Source organism: Chanodichthys erythropterus, chromosome 21 (genome assembly GCF_024489055.1).
Source record: "Chanodichthys erythropterus isolate Z2021 chromosome 21, ASM2448905v1, whole genome shotgun sequence".
NCBI lineage: Eukaryota > Metazoa > Chordata > Actinopteri > Cypriniformes > Xenocyprididae > Chanodichthys > Chanodichthys erythropterus.
In genome coordinates, this window is record NC_090241.1 from 23,082,621 (window position 1) to 23,105,059 (window position 22,439).

General features: G+C 36.3%; 1 protein-coding gene across 2 annotated transcripts in view; it reads right to left on the bottom strand.

The window, feature by feature from the left end:
- The window catches only part of nos1apa (nitric oxide synthase 1 (neuronal) adaptor protein a), a 129,535-nt gene that overhangs the window by 41,044 nt on the left and 66,052 nt on the right, over positions 1-22,439 (bottom strand). For both annotated transcript variants that reach the window (XM_067373645.1, XM_067373646.1), the window contains exons 5-7: positions 17,839-17,947; positions 12,418-12,565; positions 9,504-9,661 (exon numbers count right to left, since the gene is read on the bottom strand). In XM_067373645.1, coding sequence (XP_067229746.1) covers positions 9,504-9,661; positions 12,418-12,565; positions 17,839-17,947 — 415 coding nt within the window. The remainder of the gene's footprint in view (positions 1-9,503; positions 9,662-12,417; positions 12,566-17,838; positions 17,948-22,439) is intronic.

The window sequence follows — 22,439 nt, forward strand, 5'->3', positions numbered from 1 at the left end:
CCTTGAATATAATGATTGGATGAACATTTTATGGTCCTACAATATATATATTTATAAAAAAAATACATTTAGACCGTTTAACATAGTGATTGCTATCAGGATACAGTGCTTCCCACAGGTTTGAAATATACTTGCGGTGGTAGCCGGGCAAAAAATCCTCCTATTACCCACGACACAAAAATGGTCTAGTACATGTGACAAACAAATAATGTGTGATTTTTAATAGTATTTTTATTTATTGAAATTAATTTTAATTACATAACATATTACATTTAATTACATACTAATATTATGCATTATTATGCATTGTAAATTATGCAAAATTACAGCATTTAAATGGTTTACATTTTCCTATGTTCTCCTTGCTGTCACATAGTGTCTCTCTCAGTGAATGGGACACAGATTTTACAAGGAAAATTTATAAAATGAATAATATATGTGTCAAATAATGTTCTTAGTCTTTTCTTCCTGTCGGTGAGACTACAATAATTTACTATGAATTAAATGGAAATCAAATTAAATACAATTTATTGTGTAACCAAAATACCAATAATGCCCAAAAGAAAAAGAAAAAAACTTAGCGTGTGACTTTTAATTATAAACAAGCCTGAAATACACAGGGACTCTTATTTTGAAATGTCTGTACTATTGCAGGCTGATCCTTCAGATTCTTACAATCGTCTAAAACATTTTATATAAAGGCCATGAACTTGAGTTTAAACTTCATCAACTTGAGTTTATTAGCAATCGCTTGGCATAAATCTGCGCTTTTCATTGATTGAGAATCACTTTGAAGCAGTCTGAAGCGCTGTCGCATGAGCTTGTAGAACTCGCAACAGCGCCCCCTTGTGACTTTGCAAAATGCAGCGCCCGTTTGAATGTTAGTGGGAGTAAACAGTTCTGACGCACACATAACGAGCAGGTTCGAAATGACTAGTTAATCGAACGCGGATGGTTTCATTATCTTGCGCGGATATAAAAGTATAAGAGCATAAAAATAATAAAAGCAAAAATGTGTCTCCGAATATACTTGGGCGGCCGTTATTATATGTGGGCGGCCCGCCCAAGTAAAGTCTATGTGTGGGAAGCACTGGGATATGAGACTTGCAACCAGTATAACAAAAATGTTTCTGTAGAGAATCACCTATTGCACCTTTAAGTGAAATGCAAATATAAACACTTAGCTACCTGAGTTAACGCTACTTGACATGAAAAACAAAAACTACTTTAACTACTAAATACTAAAACACTATAGCCTACAGCAGACTGTGTCACAGACAAGTGCTTCAAATGTGCAATCCACATGTAGTCTACTGGCTTCATTAATAAGAAAAATCAAGAGTGCAGCCTTTCAAGCTAAAGGGATCTTGAGGGGTTTTTGTGGCTACTGAGCTTTCCAAAGTTGAGTAGCCCTGAGGACAGGAACATGACATTGGGGATTGGAATACAATGCTGAAAGATCTTAACAGCAACTACATTCAGGATGTAAGTGAGCACGGTTACCTTTCTCACTGACATGACAGACTCTATACAACAATGTCTGAAAAGTCACAAGAGAAAACAGTGTTCATTGTTATAGCTATGGCACTAAAAGTTGCCTGAGGGTACTGGCACACCCTAGACAATAATACAGCTTAAAAAAATCTGACAAAACTAGTGTGTCTATTAAAACACAGTCCACATGGATTTCCTCCATTGACATGTCAGGATTTATAGAGCATAGTACAATGACCAGAAACATCAAACATAATCTCAAATGACAGCTTCTGAAAGCAAGTTTATAAAGGATCGTTTTACACTGTGATGGTTCATTCAGAACTTTGAAAAATATAGGTTAGCATTAAATAATGTGTGCTGGGATGGTTGTCAGAAACAGTCTGAAGGAGGTTCTCAAGAGGTCTAAGCTGTTAAATAGCTAACTAACTAGCTCTAAAGATGATTTACATGCCACTATAAAGCTGTTGGCTTTTATTGTCTTCCACGCATTCAAACTAATGTTAAATGTCACTGTAACACATTAGCATATGGATGGAAGTGAATGAACTAATCATGCACTGAATAACCGTGCGTCCTTTTGAAACACGATCTAAATTTATGACTGAATGAATTACAAAGACAAAAGGGCTTTGTTATAATGTCTGAAAGATCATTGAGAGTGAAATGCCAAAGCTTTATCAGCATTTAGCCTATGCATCTGAGCATGGTCAAAGTTACTCTGTTGAAATTAATTTGTATTTTGCTATGTTTAGGGATTCATTGTTACCCAGCATGGATGATTCAATATCAGTTTTGGTGCAGAAGATGCAAAGGCTGCTCTCTGTATGAATACTAAACAACAGAAAGAAAATAAACACTTTTCTACTATCTATCCATCTCTCCTTTTCAATTTCATTCTTTGGTAAAGGTGCTGGAAAAAAAGGACCTTACTGTTTTTCTGTTTTATTCATGACACTAATACATTGGTATGCAAGAATACAAGTTTTTTCCAAAGTTTAAATATAAAAATGATACAAACAAACTGCACAACTCTTCTGCACAATGCATATTATTCTATAAGATCTGTGTTTAATGCAACACTTAGCAGCTTAAAATTTTTTCAAAGCTGGATTTGAGTTGATCACACAAGAGCTCATGCAAGGCAAACGTCAAGGTGATTAAACTGAACTGACGGCAGAGGCTCTTGAAGCAGAAAGCTTTCAGAGTCTGTTCTTTTATTTCTCATCTCAGCTGCAATGAAATGAATGGTTTAAGAAGGAAAACAAACAAAAAGATGTTCATTATTGGATTGAATTAATGCAGACTGAACATGGTACACTACAGTGCAAAGCCGTAAGGAAAATCTACAATATACAGCGCCACAGGAAAACAAATTATATTTTAGAGATGTGCGCTTGCAGTCTGAATTGAATGCGATGAGAGAGGATGACTTGTCACTGTGAAATAACACAAACAATATAAATAAATATATAAAATCTATATAAATCTAGTCATGTACGTGTTTGGCAGACACTATTATCCAAAGCATTTTGCCAATATATCTGTTGAATCCATGACCTTGGCATTGCTAGCACCTGTGTTATTGTGTGCAACCAGGACATTAGATTTCTGTTGACCAACTGGTAAACAACACAGTGAGCAAATTGCTTAATCAGTTATTCGTAAAAATAATGCTGCCTACTCCTTCATATAAAACAATAGAGAGATTTAAATTTTCTTAAACATCTTTTGGTCAAGAAACACAGTATGTGTGGAGGCGTGAATCCTTATGAATAATGGGTGATTCTCACCTGAGAAGACAAAAGAATCGCATAAAGAGCTCTGATGAGCTGCATAAATAATGAGCTCTTTCAGACAGGTAGGCTGTAAAATAACCCTCTGTGATTATGATTCAAATCTCGTCATGGTGTAAATCAGTGATCTCAAACTGCCGGCCCGCGAGCCATTTACGGCCCGCCCTCCCACTCTACTCGGCCCGCAACTAATCTCAAAAATAAATCATAATCCGGCCCGCTAAATTATTACTATTCCCTAGTTGCTACCTGACTGATAAGCAAAGAAAAAGTCGCCGTTCTATGGGGGCTTTCACATATCGCGTCACATAAGCGGCCACGCCGCATTCTCCTTTCCAATGCGCCGGCGATACCTCAGACCTCAGAGTGTTAACGCTGGGTTCTTTGGGAAGCTGAAAAAGGTAATCTTTCCCTCACAACCAAAACCACACTTCTTTGGTGACATTGTTGAAAAATCTCTCAGCTTCCGTAAACCGAACAAAGCACGTTGATGGGCGTGCTCTAGCTCTTGCTCTGGGTGGTGTGCGCACGCTTATCAGAGAGAAGTACCCATAAAAGGAATTCCGCCCTATATGATGTAATACAGGGCCATACTCGAAAAAAAAACTTTCCAAAACTTATCAGAATCCGGAAGGAGTGTATTTGGCACAGAAATACTCAAACGTCAAACACATTTTTTTGAAACTTTGGCCATGTTTAGCATGAGAATCCAACTCTTTAAATAAGTCAGTGTAAATAAGTCAGAATGCATGAAATAGCATTAGACACCACCTTTAAGATTACCATCCCTAGTCTACCTGCTCTAAAGTGTCTATAACCACCAGTTTGGTGCAAACAGCAAGACACTGGGGAGGATTTTCTGAAATTGAGCACAAGGGCAAAAGTAAAGTGCCTCTTACACAGATACATGGGCTAAATTCAGTTCATCATGAATTATCCAGAGAAACCAACATCGCTTTGAAACTCATTCTGGCTTTTGGGCACAATCTAGCATTTCAGACACGAGGGCTCTTGAGAGCCTGTCTCCATACCACCATTGCCCAAAATCTCCAAACACTTTTCACATGATCAGTGTGATCTGGATGGACACTACTTCTTCAAAATGAAGAAACAGGGCTATATTTACACACAGTTTTCCCACTTTCAGTCTGTGATGTCCAGCTCCTCAGGGTCTGGCTGGTTTTTAGAGTTATTCTACCAGCATCCAGGAGATGTATGTGCCCTGTAACTAAAGGGAACTAATTCCTGGCAGGAACCTGGCTGTTTGCCTGGCAGAGATAGTCTGATAAGATCAGAGCCACACAGTAGCCTCATTTCTCTAGATTTTATATGTGAAATTCCCACAGCTTTGGGCTGCCTGCCACAGAGTTTCTGGACTGTGGTACTGAGGTCTGACATTGGGTAAGATTCAGAATTGTTGAGGAGGAGGACTAATTGCTTTCATTAGTTATTCAGTGCCCGTTTTGTGCAGAAATCCTCCAAAGCACACTGTGGTCTCTTATAAAATGGGATGCAACCACTTGTGCACACCAAGAGTCCCTTGCCCATTCATTATCAAAGCTCAGAGAGGAACACAAACTTTTCATTTTATTAGAAAGCATCTGCCAATTTCCTATAAACAATATGGTGGGGTGAAACACAGATTTTCAGCTCTAATTAACTGTCTGCAGGAAAGGAAACACAATAAACATGGTAATTTGGTTTGCATTGCATATTAAATAAACAAGAACACACACAAATTGGAATGGTGAACTGACATAATTTAGTTTAGTAAAAAATGGTTCTAAAATAAAAATAAAAATAAAATATAATCAAATAAAAATAAATCCCCAAACCCCTTTCTCTAAAAATCAAAAGTTTAATTTTTAATTCAATTCAAGTTAAACTGAGTAGCACTTCTTCCCCGAGTCTTCTTCACATTCCTGTAAAAATTATAATTATATGACAGTTCTGTTCAAAATGTGGATTAAAAATGCATTTAAAATGATAAGGTCATATTAAACCGTAAAAACACCAGCCAAAAAATAATCTGTATTCTTCTCACTAACCAATATCCATTGATTCAGACTTAGTATGCATGACCTCAATATAGACCAAGAGCTTTTCAGCACACTATTACAAACATTCCTTCATATAACACTTACTAATCAATTCTACAAATAGGTCTCTAACAATGAATCAGGGAAAGGTGCTCTTTAAAACATGCACTGTGATTTAAAAACAGGGTTTCATCTACTGAGGGAGAAATGTATAGTCTAATAATTGGTTAGGCTCAGAAAATGATTACTCCACTATAAGCTCATGGTCAGAAGACACAACAGGTACGTGGAGTCAAGAGGCTGACAGGGAGAACCTCTCTGCTCCAAAAGCACAACTGACTGCAGGCTTACTGAACAACTCTGACACTTGTACCAGCCCTAAAAACAGCATGAACTCCTACACAACCAGTCCAGTTCCGCTCCACAAGTCCTTGAAGATGGCATGAGTATCCCTGTACTGAAATGTACAAGAATCTAAAATGATCTGCTTATGTAGGAGTATGACAGCATGCTCTCAGAGGCTTTATTCATGAAGACATTTGCTGAAATGCTAAATTTAAAGTGTTTTTCTACAAGTGCCAAGTGTACACATGTGTATGATTCTGTTATAAAAATGACATTTCTTTAAAAACCAGAGACAAGAATTATTCTGCAGTGCCAAACAGCCAGACATTTACAAGACTCTCTTCAGTTGTGTGTCAGTGTTTGGATTTGACAACTGTATTTACTCAAACTGTCCTATTCATACAACAGCAGACAGAGGTGGATCAATCAAGTCAATGTCTGTAACCACAATAATGTCAGATTTCAATAGTAAATATCACATATTAATGGGTCACATACAGCACATATCACCCAAACTTGTGATTAAATTTACTGGAGTCACAACCAGATTTTAAAGGTGCCATCAAACGTTTTTTTACAAGATGTAATATAAGTTTAAGGTCCCCGGAATGTGTCTGAAGTTGCAGCTCAAAATACCCCATAGATTTTTTTTAATACATTTTTTTAACTGCCTATTTTGAAGCATCATTAGAAATGCGCAGATTCAGGCTGCGGCCCCTTTAATTGCTCGCACTCTCCGCCCCTTCCCGAGCTCTCGACTCTATCATTGCATAAACAAAGTTCACACAGCTAATATAACTCTCAAAATGGATCTTTACAAAGTGTTCGTCATGCAGCATGTATAATCGCGTAAGTATGGTATTTATTTGGATGTGTACATTTGATTCTGAATGAGTTTGATAGTGCTCCATGGCTAAAGCTAACATTACACACTGTTGGAGAGATTTATAAAGAATGAAGTTGTGTTTATGAATTATCCAGACTGCAAGTGTTTAATAATGAAAATAGTGATGGCTCTTGTCTCTGTGAATACAGTAAGAAAGGATGGTAACTTTAACCACATTTAACAGTACATTAGCAACATGCTAATGAAACATTTAGAAAGACAATTTACAAATATCACTAAAAATATCATGTTATCATGGATCATGTCAGTTATTATCGCTCCATCTACCATTTTTCGCTGTTGTCCTTGCTTACCTAGTCTGATGATTCAGCTGTGCACAGATCCAGACGTTAATACTGGCTGCCCTTGTGTAATGCCTTGATCATGGGCTGGCATATGCAAATATTGGGGGCGTACATATTAATGATCCCGACTGTTACGTCGGTGTTCTTCGGAGGTCTTTTAAACAGATGAGATTTACATAAGGAGGAGGAAACAATGGAGTTTGAGACTCACTGTATGTCATTTCCATGTACTGAACTCGTTATTCAACTATGCCGAGGTAAATTCATTCGATGGCACCTTTAAACTAGTCACTTGTAGAGATAGCATCGATTTTACCGTATCAATTCGAGCATGAGTCCGACGATGAAACGTCTGAATTAGTCGATCAACTAGAATCTAATTCACAATCACAAATGGACTATGACGTTTCTATATGGTAAGTGTCACCTAGTAATTTAATTTAAAAATAAGTAAGATGTGATAGCAGCGTCCCTGTTATACTTTATGTAGGTGCACCAGTGGGAACTGTATCAGAATGCCAAGCGAAGCTGAAAACCTCTAACATAAGATAAACATTTAGGCCAGATGTGTACACAGACTTTTTCGTCATAACTATTAACAAAGAAAAATGGCTATATCATTGTATGACATTACAATGTGTGTTTACAGTTTACAGAGAGAATACTTCAACTAGTTAGTGCAGACTAGCATCTTAACATCCTATTACAATACAGATAGAGCTCCATACTACTGTAATAATAAAATAAAAACTTCAATTATTAATCATACTTACAGGCTGAGATTCAGAGGTGCAAGCTGGTCCAAATAAACTGGGCAATGATCCATATTTTATAGCCAAGCGTTTTGTGAATCCTGCGTTAAACTCCCCGAGGTTTGAGAAGCAGTCATCAGTAAAATGACGATAAACAACAAAAGATTGTACTGCTGTGGTATTGTTGAAAAAAAAAAAAAAATTCCCTGGCATCTGCACGCGCAATAATGGATGGTCAATATGCTAATGTTTCGTTGTGATGTCACAACGAAACGGCTTGGGATTCATTTTACAAACGACTCGTTTAATTGACTCAGAATCAACTCTTACTTTTGAGAGACAATACTTTTATATACAGTGTACTTTCAGATTTAAAACCTTGCAGGATGATTTCATTCACTTAGAGCTATGTTACACACTACATGAAAGGTAATTTAAAAAAAATCCATAATAGGGACACTTTAAATTATTTGTTTATATAAAAATAAAGTTATTTAAGATGATAGCAAAGGTAATGGAAATATTAAAAATATAAAAATAGGGGAAAGAAGCATGAACAATTAAATATCCCAAATCAACAGAAATATTTCTAATATCAACTGATACAGATAAATTAAAAACTCAGAATCACGTTACCAAACAAATACTGAGCATTCCTTAAATAAACGTATTGAACAAACAGAATAAGCATATTCTTCTTTTGTATGAATGTAGCCATAGTCTGCATGAATTTGAATCAATTATGAATTTCTTAAATACTACTGTATATTGACCAAACCTAAGAAAAATCATACAAGACTATCTGGAATTCAGTCTTTTAAAAAATGTTAAAAATCATTATGGTATTCATTTGTTTTAATATTCGACTAGCAGCTCATTCTAAGAGTCATGCTCAAGGACAGTTTATCTAGGGCCTTAGTTTTGTTCACCACACTGACCTCACACATTTGACTACCACCACAGCTCATCTGAGTTTGAGTTTAATATTGGATTGCAAAATTTCCATTTGGGTCAATACTTTATGAAACCAAACGAAATAAGGACACAGTAAACCTCTGAGGCTGTCATGGGAGCTTTCTCTGGTGCAGAGTAAAAGTTTCTGACTGGCTTATAAATCATGGAACAATCATCAGAGACAACCCAAATATTTCTGACATTGTAATTTCCTGAGGAGAGGAATGTCTTATCAGTCTCAGACATGATTCCAGCCTCATCGCCCCAGACACTGATGTAACAAACCCACAAAATTATGCCTGAGCGGAAAGATAAACAGGCTTCAGTGAGGTAGAACAAATAAGCTATATGGACAACAGAAAACCTGCATTCAACACAATGAATACTCATAATGCTATTTTTAGGCTGACTCAAATTCTCGGTCCAACTCTATTAGAATGCTTGTCATTTAAATTATCCAGATGGTGAAATTTATCAATGGAGATGAATTCAATGCAATGACGACAATCCAGATGAACCAATACTCCAGCACCTTGTTTGTCACCTTCCTCTCATCAAAACTAAACTGTTATTACCATAATAATTCTCTTGAAGAATGTCTCAGCAAGTCAGGGTCACAGTATCATTACATAATCCTTTGCAGCACAGCTGCTTTCACACTACAAGATTACGCTAATAGGCTTATAGCTGCATCTGGACCCTAGGCTGAACACAGCCGTGAGCATAAAACATACCTAATCTGCAAAACAATGAGTACGCACTGAATAACCTTCCCTCGATTACTTGAGTTAATTGGAAGATACAGTGCAAAGGATGCGCGCGTAAAAGCGGATATCACAAACTACTATGAGAGCTTGACATTATGGAAGATTGTGGTTAATTATTGATATGAATTGAATAATTAAGTGGGCAAGTGAGCTGCAGCTGGATACCTTTATGTCCTTGGTGACATCTTCCTCTTTCTTGGCCGCATCCAGGTCAGTGACTCCGCGACTGAACTCGTCCATTGTGCTGTCAGGGAGGGGAAGCTCCTCTGCATCAATGTCTGTTTCGTCTGCAGTCGTCTTTTCGGCCCCTGTGAGCTCCCGCCCTTTAGAGAGAAACAATTTATCTTGCTAAATATTAATTCCCAAGCTTGAAAGCATGATACAAGGATTAAAGAAAAAGCTCACTAATTTTTTTTTCCTTCAACTTGCACTAGCATATGGTATATGACAATTTAGTTCAAACTTTGACCTGTGGAGGGCAGTAATACACTTAGCAGCGTCTACACTGCCGGAATTCTAATAGAGAAGAAGAAAAGAGCTAGTTCAAGATGAGCGTTAAAACGTATATACTATATGAAACTATAATTTTGACCTTCAACCGTTTGGGGCCAATTGAAGTCCACTATATGGAGAATAATCCTGGAATGTTTTCATCAAAACATTAATTTCTTTTCCACTGAAGAAAGAAGGACATGGACATCTTGGATGACATGGGGTGAGTAAATTATCAGGAAATTTTAATTTGAAAGTGAACTAATCCTTTAAGTACTCACCCTTATGTTGTTCCAAACCCGTAAGATCTTCGTTCATCTTCGTAACACAAATTAAGATATTTTTGATGAAATCCGAGAGGTTTCTGAACCACACGTAGGCAGCAACGTCATTGCACCTTTCAAGGCCCAGAAAGGTATTAAAGACATTATTAAAAGTCCACGTGATTAAAGTGGTTCAACCTTAATTTTATGAAACGACGAGAATACTTTTTGTGCGCAAAAACAAAACAAAAATAACTTTATTCAACAATTTCTTCTGTTCCCTGTCATTCTCTCATGCTGTTAATGTAGTAAACAGTGCATGAATGTCTTACGGGTTTGGAATGACATAAGGGGGAGTTAATGAAAGAAATTACATTTTTGGGTGAACTTGATACTAAAAATTTTTAAAACATAACCGATATATTTAAAAAAAACAACTACTAAAAATGATTAAAAACAACAAAATTACTATAACTAAACACAAAATATTAATAAAAACTATAATAGTATCTCAATTATACTAAAATAAAACTGGTTTGAAGGGACCAATGTTTTGCTGTTAGTGAGAATATTAGATTTTTTGCATATAATGCCACCGGTAGGGGGGAGGGACTGTGTTACTGATATGGGGCCCCATGTATGTTCCAACCACACCTTTACTCGGTCTGTACAGCAGATCTGTATTTCTGGAAATGGGTAGTTGACATGACGTGTCAAGCAGTGACAGCCGTGTCCTGTGGTGTGACATGCTATACTACATCTAAAACTATTTTGAACAGCATTCTTGTATAATTATATTTTGAGCAATTAAAATTATATATATATATATATATATATATATGTGTGTGTGTGTGTCACTGTAGGACTATGTAAAATAAATTAAATCAATACATATGGGTGATCCAATAAATATTTTAATTTACACATGGTTAAATGAACTATGAAATCATTACATAACTTCACTATCATTACATGAAAATAGGGGATTATGGCTATTTTAGGGTGACAATTTGTCCCAGATCATAAACTGTATTGTATTACTGAACATAACATGAGAGTTAAAAATGGAAATAGAACTGAGGTCGGAGGCATTTACCCCACACTGAACTACATGTAATGGGACACACAGTCCCTCACAGATCTTCACTAGCATTTCTACTGGCTAAAAGGCATTTCTGGACCAGAAAAAAAATCTGATGCATGATGCAAAACTAGATAACTCCTATTATAAACAAAGTTATTTACAACACCCGACATTACACACATTGCAAAGACAAATCCCGTTCCTTTATACAGAATATTACATAGACTCAAGACAATATATTTTCCCCATCTATCTAATATAAAATATTAACTATTATCATTTATGTAAGTATATTGCTATGAATTTAATTCATTAAATATTTAATAACTAATAACTAGATTTGAAACCATTAAAAAAATGCTTTTGATGGCATAAAGATTGTACAAAACTTCAAGTACTGTAAACTCTAGCCACTTTATTTTACCCATGAATAACAATTTAAAAAAAAAGTGTTTGCTATGAATTATGTGCTGTAGCTGCCTCACAAGTTTCTCTTCCTGGTATTAAAACGCTCAAACAATTTAAGATGTTTTTAAAACTCCTAAGACTCATAAACAAAGGCCGCAATGCACAATGCTTATTTGTCGGCAGGTTTTGTAGTAATTTAAGCAGTTACAGGCTTGTTTGGTAGTGAAGTGTCAGTTCTGAGACCTGTTCACTGTTCCCCCTGTGTAAGTTATTTAGGCTCCCTGTCTTAACACTAGGCCAGCAGTGGAGCTATTAAACATTGAGTCCCATCTATGTGACACTGCAGCGTGTTGGTGCTGGGGATTCCTGTGCAGATTAGAAGGAGTGTGTGGGTGAGTGCGAGCTCATTTGCATTTGAAAGGAAAACCTGTCCAGAGGGAGCTGTGGGAGGATGATCAGCCTGAACCCATGGCCCATGCACCATGAGATCTGCCCCACAGACACAAGCAATCAGAGGTGTTGTTCCATCCTACCTACCTGTCAAAGCCCCAGCTCACAAAGACTTCCTCAAACTCACTGCAGTGGAGTGCACCAAAATACCTCAAACAACTGCATGGATTTTTCCTTTGCTAAATGAAAGCGTGTCAGAGATCAGCAGAAACATCACTCATCCATAATCCCATCACATCAAGTTCAAGGGGCATAAACAGACAATTAGAGGGAGTCTGAGTCTGAAGAATAAAAATATGACATGGAAGAGGACTACACTGATTTTAAGTAAGATAATTAAATGAAGAAAAAAAGACGACGACGACACCATTCATTACAGTACCTGCTACTCCAGAATCTGTGCATGTCTTGTCAGCGTCACCGTCACCGTCTTCCTGGCCATCTGCATTTTGCTGGGTGTGCTGGAGGCTAAGTTTGTGACAGACCTCGAAAGCCTGACCCACTGTCCGTACTATCCGCATGGCTTGGCTCTACAGAAAAATGATGGAGAGCTTAGTATTATTAATGTATTGAAATTAAGTTCAAACCAAAAATGAAATATTTAATTAGAAGTCTAAAACGAGAATTTTTCAAGAGAAAAATATAAGAGAAGAGGAGCTTGAGTTTGTTGCCCAGCCCAGTCCTATATGTTTAAACCACGAGAGGCGTCTAAGCTTACGCTACTCCTACATCTTATGCGAAGTCCCTTTAAGACAAGTCATTTCACTCGGTGGCCATCTTTGAAACACCTCTCAGGCATTAAAGTGCAGCTCCTATCACTTTGAATTGGGAAACATCAAATTCTCCATAGCTGTTTGCCAAGCTTTCGATTAAATTTCATATTTGAAATCACAAAATCATGAAATCTAACGACTGTCTCATAATTTCTAAAAGCTCAAATCATGACAAAAAAAAAAATATTTTTCAGGATGGATCAAGCTAATGCGCATGCGCAATCCTAAATGTGCGTCTCGTGTCTCATTTTGGATGCCCTCGTCTGACTGTTTCTATAGGAACCGAAGCTTCTAACGGCCACTGCAGTGACGTGATGACTTGATGGCGATTGGCTCTTATTTAGAAGGCGGGACTTATTCTGCCACATGGTGCGTTGCACTTTCTCCCATTCAAAACAATACGAGTGATGCGTCTTGTGTTATTCTATAGTCTTTGAGCTTACGTCACAAATCGTTTCAGAAGTTACTCTTTTGGCACAAGTTGTTTTGAGTAGGCAGTCTGCCAGAAGCTAATTATTTTAGTTTATAAAGTTTTGAATATGGATATTTTTCTTACAAAAACCCATTGCTTCACTTCAGAAGGCCTTTATTAACCCCCAGGAGCCGTATGGCTTACTTATGATGGATGGATGCACTTTTTTGTACTTCAAAATCAGGAGCGCCATTCATTCCCATTATAAAGCTTGGAAGAGCAATGGTATTTTTTAATATAAACTTATGTTTGTCTGAAAGAAGATAGTCGACTTGAGGGTGAGTAAATCATGGGATAATTTTTATTTTTGGGTGAACTATCCTTTTAATTCCCCATTCCGAGTGCCACTTTATGTAACTTGCTAGTTGTGACCATCCAAGTGTTACAATATCATTCAAGGCACATTTAAACACTGGAACAGTCAGCCGACTCAATAAGAGTATTGCACAAAAATCACCTATTCCATAAAATGCTGAAGATCTGTTAACAGTATTTTGATGGACGATGGTGAGAAATGGATAGACAACGTTATTCCGACTACAATGTTTCAATCCGCAGACAGTAAATGGAGAAATGATCAGTGCAGATCTATTCTCAGTTTATTGAGAGCACACTTGAGCAGTTGATGTACAATTACCCAGAGCAGCTCTGAATGGCTTGGTCTGTAATGAACAGTGATGCCGGGGAGAAATGGGCCAAGCAGGGCTTTTGACTCAAATGAGCGCAGTTCTTTCTAAAGAATCATTGTTAAAAAAAAAGAATGCTTCTGTCTTGATTGCCTTTCACCACAGCCAAACTTCTGCTCTATAATCAATAGCCATTGTGGAAACCCCACATTTTTTATGACGACAGGAATATGGGTAATATTGAATCCATGTGTCAGGCTTTTATAATAACAGTCTTTTACTGTTTACAGTCTTCTTAGTTTTTAGAATTGTAGCAATGCGGCATCAGTTTGAAGATGACTGGAAAGTTGTATTCAGATTAGCCAGTGTGTGAAAGGCCTGTTCAGACTTACAAAACAAACAATACACTGCGTTCCAAATTATTATGCAAGAGACAAATCAATAAGATTTCTGTACAATAAACATTCAGATTTTAGTTTTTCTAAGAAAATGTTTGTTCGTTTATTTATCCATGTCTTTTTAGATAACTGATATCAATCTCAGACAAAATAATTTGCCAGATCTATGGAAACCCTACTTAGAGGTTGTTCCACATTATGCATGAAAAGCATGAAATGGTGCAATGTTGTGCAAAAGGCATGAAAACAACTAATATTGTGTGAAACTGAATGGAGATTATCAAATTATCATAAGATTTGTGAGTGATTTAGAGAACAGCAGAACTCGGTCAGATAAAGGCTTATTGAGGAAAGTTCCTGTCAAAAAAAGTAATTGTATTATAAGGACAGCTATAAAAAAAAAGCCAGTGTTGAGCAGCAAACAGGTATTTGAAGCTGCTGGTGTCTCTGGAGTCTCAAGAAGCTCTCCATGCTGGCTGGCAGTTGTGCGTAAAGATGCATTTCAGCCACTCCAAACCAAACCAAACCACACAATGAGAAACATTTACAGTGGGTTTAGAAATACATGAAGACTCATTTTTAAATAGTTTTATTCACTGACTAATGCCATACTACAATGGATGGTCTAAATGGATGGATTTCTGGATAGTTGGTGAATGGCCACCACGTTCCAACAAGACTGCGATGTCAGCAAGGAGCTGGTGGGTGATGATTTTGGCTGGAATACTGGGAAGTGAGATGGAGGGTATTAAAATGACTTTTGCAAGATATGTGGAGTTCATAACTGGCCATTTTCAGCTATGGTATAAAAAGGAGGATCCCATGCTGCAAAAAAACACCACAGCAATAAAACTGTTTGAAAATGTATTTGTACACCCACTGTAAATGTTTCTCTTTGTGAGGTTTGGTTAGTGGTGTCTAAAATGCATCCTTACGCACAACTGCCAGCCTGCATGGAGAGCTTCTTAAGACTCCAGAGACACCAGCAGCTTCAAATACCTGTTTGCTGCTCAACACTGGCTTTTTTTATAGCTGCCCTTTTAATACAATACTTTTTTTGACAGGAACTTTCATTAAAAAGCCTTTATCTGGCCGAGTTCTGCTGTGCTTAAAATCACTCACAAATCTTATGATAATTCGATAATCTCCATTCAGTTTCACACAATATTAGTTGTTTTCATGCCTTTTGCACAACATTGCACCATTTCATGCTTTTCATCTTCAGAAAGATCTTTCTTCGTCCCCATATTGCATGAGAACTGTGACTTGCTTAATAATGTGGAACAACCTCTAAGTAGGGTTTCCATAGATTAAAAAGACAAATTATTTTGTGTGAGATTGATACCAATTATCTAAAAAGACATGGATAAATAAACAAACAAACATTTTCTTAGAAAATCTAAAATCTGAATGTTTATTGTACTGAAATCTTACTGATATGTCAATTGCATAATAATTTGGAACGCAGTGTACACAGACTAGTTTCAGTGCAAAAAAGTGATGTTAATTTGCATATATAGTTTTATATATGTAGGGTTGCAAAATTCCGGAAACTTTCCATGGGAATTAATGGGAATATATGGGAATTAATGGGAATAAACAGGGAATTTGCAAAATTGCAGGTTAGCCTATAACAGGGTACTTAAATGTAGTTGAAAAAAAAAAAAAACATCTTGCAACATAATTTTGGTTAAAACAACCATATTTAATGCAATTTTAGTTTAATTCTTACCCTGCACATTCCTCACACAGCGCACTACTTACTGCAGGGCTATTGAGGCCACACCCCCTGCATGAACTGTGCATTCCCCCAGTCCATAACATGCACATTTGATCAAAAATACAGAAAAAAACTAATATTGTGAAACAAAACTACAATTTAAAATAATTGTATAATAATTTATATACATAAAAATATAATTTACTCCTGTGATCAAAGCTGAATTTTCAGCATCATTTCTCCAGTCTTCAGTGTCACATGATCCTTCAGATATCATTCTAACATGCTAACACAACAATGATAATAACAAATAAGTATCAAATCAGCAAAATTAGACTGATTTCTGAAGGATCATGTGACACTGAAATAAATAACACATAATTGCTGCAATAAAAATATATTTAATTTACATATCTACTAAATTAGAAATAATTGAATGCGAAAAATAAATAACTGTTATTTTATGTTATGACCAAACAAAATGTTTATATTTGTTTTATGTGATACATTTTATATAAATATTATAAATCTGTATAAATTTCCCAAAATTTCCAATTAATTCCCATAAATTCCTGTTAAGTTTCCAAATTGGAATATTTCCAAAATTCCCCAGGTTAAGTTCCCATGTAGAAGTTTCCAGAAATTTACCGGAACCCTATATGTAATTGTACCGTTACATAATGTCAACTATATGGTTTTTATAAATAAAAACAATGAATTATCATATAATTTATGGTGAAAAACAAATTATATCAAGAAGTCTCTGCATGATGCATCACATTTTCTTTAAAATAATGCATGAAACATTTGAAAATATGACAAAACAACCTAATCATATAGACATTATATCACATGATAAAATATGATTAGAGAGTTGTACAATTTACAGGCACCAATATGCCATCCAGCAATACATGAAACATTGTCACTAATTTTTGTGGTGAATTTGGCACAGGAGCTGCTTTTTTTTTTTTTTACTGTACATATTTTTTGCAGTGTATGAGTGGAAAAAAAACAACAGCAAAAGATCTAGTGACTTAATGCAGTCATACTGTATTTGTTCGTTACAGTATGCATATGCCTTACATATACTCGAAGTCTTTGCATACACTTCTCTCAAAGCCATTATCACTCGGAGATCCTTGTGTACACAAAATTCTGCGATAATGTCATATGATATTGTGACAACCAGCTCCTAGCTTGAATTCCTGTCTATATTTATAGACTGTGTAGGCACCAGTATTGGAGAGAAAAAAAAAAACTAATTTTCCCTCTCTAAAAACTCTTATTTTGATTCTCATGATTTTGTAGATTAATTGCCAATATTAAAAATAAATATTTAAACCAGTCAAGCAGAGAAAAACAGATTTAGATGTCAAATCCTTCTCAGAAGTGGTAGGCGTCTTTAAACCATTATTTAGCTTTTAAATTTGCCTCTGATTCAAATCCAGTGCAGAAGCTTGAAAGGGATCAGCATCCGACAGCTTTAAGAACTAAAAGCAAGGCCTGTCAGTATATCATCTACATGCTACACTGCTGAATCATTGTACTTCTCTGCATGCTAGACCAAGTGAGAATAAAAAAATAGCCATTCTAAAAAGTGCACTTCAGTTTCGTGACCAAGGGCTGCTGTTTCCTTTTTTTCTGATGGGTTTTTTCAACTATATGCCCTGAAGCAAAATAAGTGTGCTGAAGAGGGAAGGAACTGACAGTAGCTTTCATTGTCTTGGAGCCTCAATGACAGAATTCCATTGTCCAAGGAAAACCATCAGCACTCAATGTCCTGACTAGAAGATCCATCAAGAGAGCCTTACCTTTTTCTTTGATTTAAAGACGTTACATCGAAACACATTGCTCTGTCCATCTCTTGCTATGTAACTGAAGATTTTCAAATCTTGAGAGTCGTGCGATACATAGAAAATCCTGTAAACAACAAAACAAAAAGAAAAGATATTCAGAAACATATTAAACCTTGTTTAAGAAAACAACAACCATTACATTTAATTAAGCAAGTTAAAACGTAAGTAACATAATTACTTGGCCAAATAACAAGGACAGTAGATTCAAGTGCAGCAAAAAGAGCTAAAAGGAGAAACGTATTAACACAAACATTTCAGGGACAGTTACAAACTTTTATTTCTGCATTTGATTCATTTGTCTTGCTATATTTTGGTTCAAAACACCAGAGTGCACACTTCTATCAAGAATCCATTAATGTTGTGTGGAAAGGACATTTATGAATGACCTTTGGCTGTGTATTTTGGTAGGGCATCTAAACAAGAACGGTGCTTGTAGTGTAGCAAAACAAAGCAGCAATAACATGAATCACAGAAGCATATCAACCCCAATGCAGATAGGGCTTGTAGCAATAAACAAGTAGCAATGCAGATCAGAGTGTATAATACTAAATAAACCAAAAGATAAATAATTGACTTCTTGCAAATCCGGATCAATTTCCTCCACAAGGGAGTCGAGGACGTTTCTTCAGAGCTTCATAAAATGAAAATACAGCTGTCACAAGGCATTAAGGAAAATCCTGAGCAGAAAAGTCTGAATGCTTCGTCACAGATAAATAAAAAACATCAATGTCAATTGCTACTTCTTTCACGCACATCCACAGAGAACCTCAAAAGTGAAACGGCCAAAGAAATGATAGACAAATAGCTAGATTGCTAGACAACCTGAAACAAACACCAAGAAAAAGCAAGCTGGTTTGGCACGTGCCGGTTTTGGTGGTGGTACCTTGTATTTTGTTATTCACTGACTAAACCCTGACAGACAAGGAAGAAAAAAAACACACATACACAATCTCAGACTGCTTCGGTTTGTCAGAGAGTGAATAAATGGCAGTAGGAAGCAGCGATGCCTAAATGGCACTCAAATCAATCATCACACTATGGACTATGAAAGAAAGTCCCCTGAGACTCCTCATTCTATCTAATTGCAATTAAAATATAGTCAAAATGACCAAAGAATTAGGGCTAAGAATAAAAAAAAAAAAAAATGAAAATGAAAAATAGCAATCATAGGAACTTGCAAAAACATCACAGACTGGAAAGCCATGCAGTGTATCGTACAATATCTGTAAAGCAGCCAGGCAGATGATGCATAAGAAAAAGTTTGCACACTTCTGTGTACACATTATAAATACCTTGTCCTGTGTGGTATTTTGAAAAATATCTGAAATGGATTATATAAATAATGTATTTTACTTTAATTATCAAAGTACCTTTAACAAAAGAAAACGTGTTTAGTTTTAGACTGACACTATCGTTAAACCATAGTTCTCATTGATATGAGATGATAAAAAATGTGTGACAAAATATCCACTGGACGCTCGTGTAAATAGTTCTGCAGACAAAACATAAGAATGTGTAAGAGGGGTCCCCATGTCCCCTAAACAAACACATATACAAATGTTTGTTTGTAGCTTTTTGTTTATTACTTAAAGAAAAATCGATGGAATATCGGAAAATGGCATTGATCTCGATTAAAATGACCCTAAACACAATGCAATACAGAGTACAAACTGCATGCTAACTTGGCAAAAAAAAAACTCTAAAACTACACACACACAGAAAAAAATATTCAAAATTAATTAAAATTATTGGTTGTAATTTCATCATTATTGATATTTGATATTAATATAATTTCCTAATTATCTTCAAACATAACAGCAATGATATGCATCCCACTCCTCTAATTATCTGAGACATTAGAAAGCAGATATTATATTGATCTCACCAATGAAAAGCAAGCGCAGACTGACCTTTTGTTATAAAAGCCTGACAGTGAGGAAATCTGTTTCTAAAGCTCACAAATGTCCTGTGCTGTTGTTGAATTAGCTTGGGAAATTATTTATTATCGCTATAGTCTTCATTTGGACTTGATATGGATCCAAAACACACACTACTGAGAATGGCAGCATGGTACATGTCAGAGCTTGCCTACACATGCAGTGACTCTAAAGGGATCGAATAAACCCTGTAAGAAAGATGTACTAGACAACGATCATCTGAACTATATTGACCCACCAGTCTACTCAGGGATACAATCTGACGCACAGTCCTGAACAGATGGGAGAAGAGAAATTCCACTCATTAATTGAATTCTCTTTGCTGTTGACACTTCAGGGAGACATGCTGCATCAGCAATTTGCACAGATGACACATGCTGTTTAAGAGCTTTTTTCCACCACCACTTTAATTTATCAAGTCTGAAATATCTGCTGAGTATATGTAACGCACACTACTTCGCTCATCAAATTAGAATGAGAGTGATTTTACTACACAAGCCTGTAGCCTTATATAACTGGTTGTTCTGCTTGAGAAATATCTTAAAGGGTTAGTTCTCCCCAAAATTAAAGTTCTGTCATTAATTACTGACCCTCATGTCATTCCAAACCCGTAAGGCTTTCATTAATCTTCAGAACACAAATGAAGATATTTTTAATTCAGACTTTTATTCACATATAAACACTGGTGTGAGAACCAGAATGTTTGAGCTTCTGTTTATTTTCACTGATTAAAGTTTAAAGGTGAATAAAAAGCCTACATTTAATCTGTTAATCATATAAAGTGATCGTGTCTCGTCAGAAAATTTGGACTAAAAATTGCTCGATTCATTAGTTTTACGATCTCATTATGAACTTTTTTAAACGTCAAAGTGGTAGTTGCGTAGCTATCAATGGAGGGACAGAAATCTCCAGATTTTATTAAAACCATCTTCATTTGTGTTCCGAAGATGAACGAAAGTCTTACGGGTTTGGAACAACATGAGGTTGAGTAATTGATGACAATTTTCATTTTAGGGTGAACTATCCTTTTAAAAATATAATTACCAGAATGTAAAGTGCTGCTATGCTCATCTCTGATAAGACGCCAATCACTAAGTAATGCCATTTCTAAATTAGATGCAAGTGCACCCATTTAGCAGGCAGAAAAGCCTAGAGTGATGATACATTAGCATTCTAATCTCAAAGAAGTCATCAAGATTCAATGAAAAATCAATAGTGACAGAGTACTTACTTTTGGGGATACCTATCTTAGCTAAGAAATGTGTTTTTCAAGGTGAGAGTCATATGCAGGACATGTACATTTGTGAATTACTTATTACTTTTGTTCACTTAGGTGGGCATCGCTATTATTACAGTAACTAAGTATTAAACGTTGGCATGTAATTTGTCCTGCACACAGTTTATAGTACAGGCATGAATGATACCTCAAATTACTGGATGACAAACAAAAAACATAAAAGATGTGCTTTGAAAAGTGGATCAAAGCAATATTGTAGGAACCAGAATATCACATAGACTTGAGGTGGGCTGTTTCAGCTTGGGCCTGGATGCAACTACCAAGCAACCACCCAGAACTTTAGAAACCAATAACAATAACACAAACACCCTAGCAACCATTCACAACACTACTGTATAACAGCCACCATGGCAACCACCTATGTAACCAACCAGAAAACCCTAGGAATGTCCTGACAACCAACACCACCTTAACTTTACAAACATACAGTATGTGAAACATATGTGTATGTGTAATAACTGGAGCAATTCTGTATTATGTTTTTCATTCTGCATGTGTTTAAGTCATAACTCTATACCATCATTTCCAAACTCCACTGCCCCTCTGGTGAATTACCTTTTTCTACACGGTCATGAGGACTGTATGGATGAACCATGATTTCCTCTGCACTTTACAACAAATGAGAGATCTGAATTATTGATGCCTCTTATTATATTTCTGTTAATAACAGCAGGCCAGTTCTCCTGCTCCTGGTGCCAAGTTTGTGCTCTGGGTGACAATAAAGACACACAAATGTCACCATTGCTCTTCAGACGGGGGGCAACAGCAGGCATTTTCACACTTTTAGAGCTCCCCAGTTCCATCATCCTTAGAGAGTCCCAATACACACATGATTCAGTCTCTCCAGCTTGCAATCAAACACACTGGCAGAAGCTGTCAAAAGCCTCCTGGGGTTGCTGCTCCTTGTTTAGCAGGCTGCTGAATAGCAAAATTGTAAACACTTAACTACGTTCAGATTACATAGTCAAACTCAAGTGTTCTCTGCGAATATTTTTTCATCCGTTGTACTCAACTAGCTCAAAATATTTTTAAACGAAATGCCTCCATTCAAGAGGGCCACTGGACCCCAATCGTTTACGTCTTCATGTCTGCCAGATAAAAATAAATATTGTCCTGACATGTCAGCTGCCTCATCCAATGAGTCAGGGGATTTCATGGGCATGTTGTCAAGTTCAAGCGGCGAATTTCAGTGAAGATGATTAATGTGTTTTGATTGGGCTTTCATGCGGTTTTGCATTAGCTGAGGACACACAGACAAACAGGATTTTTAACTGCACGTTTATACGGTTACCATCAGCATGCAGTTACATAAGAAACAAATG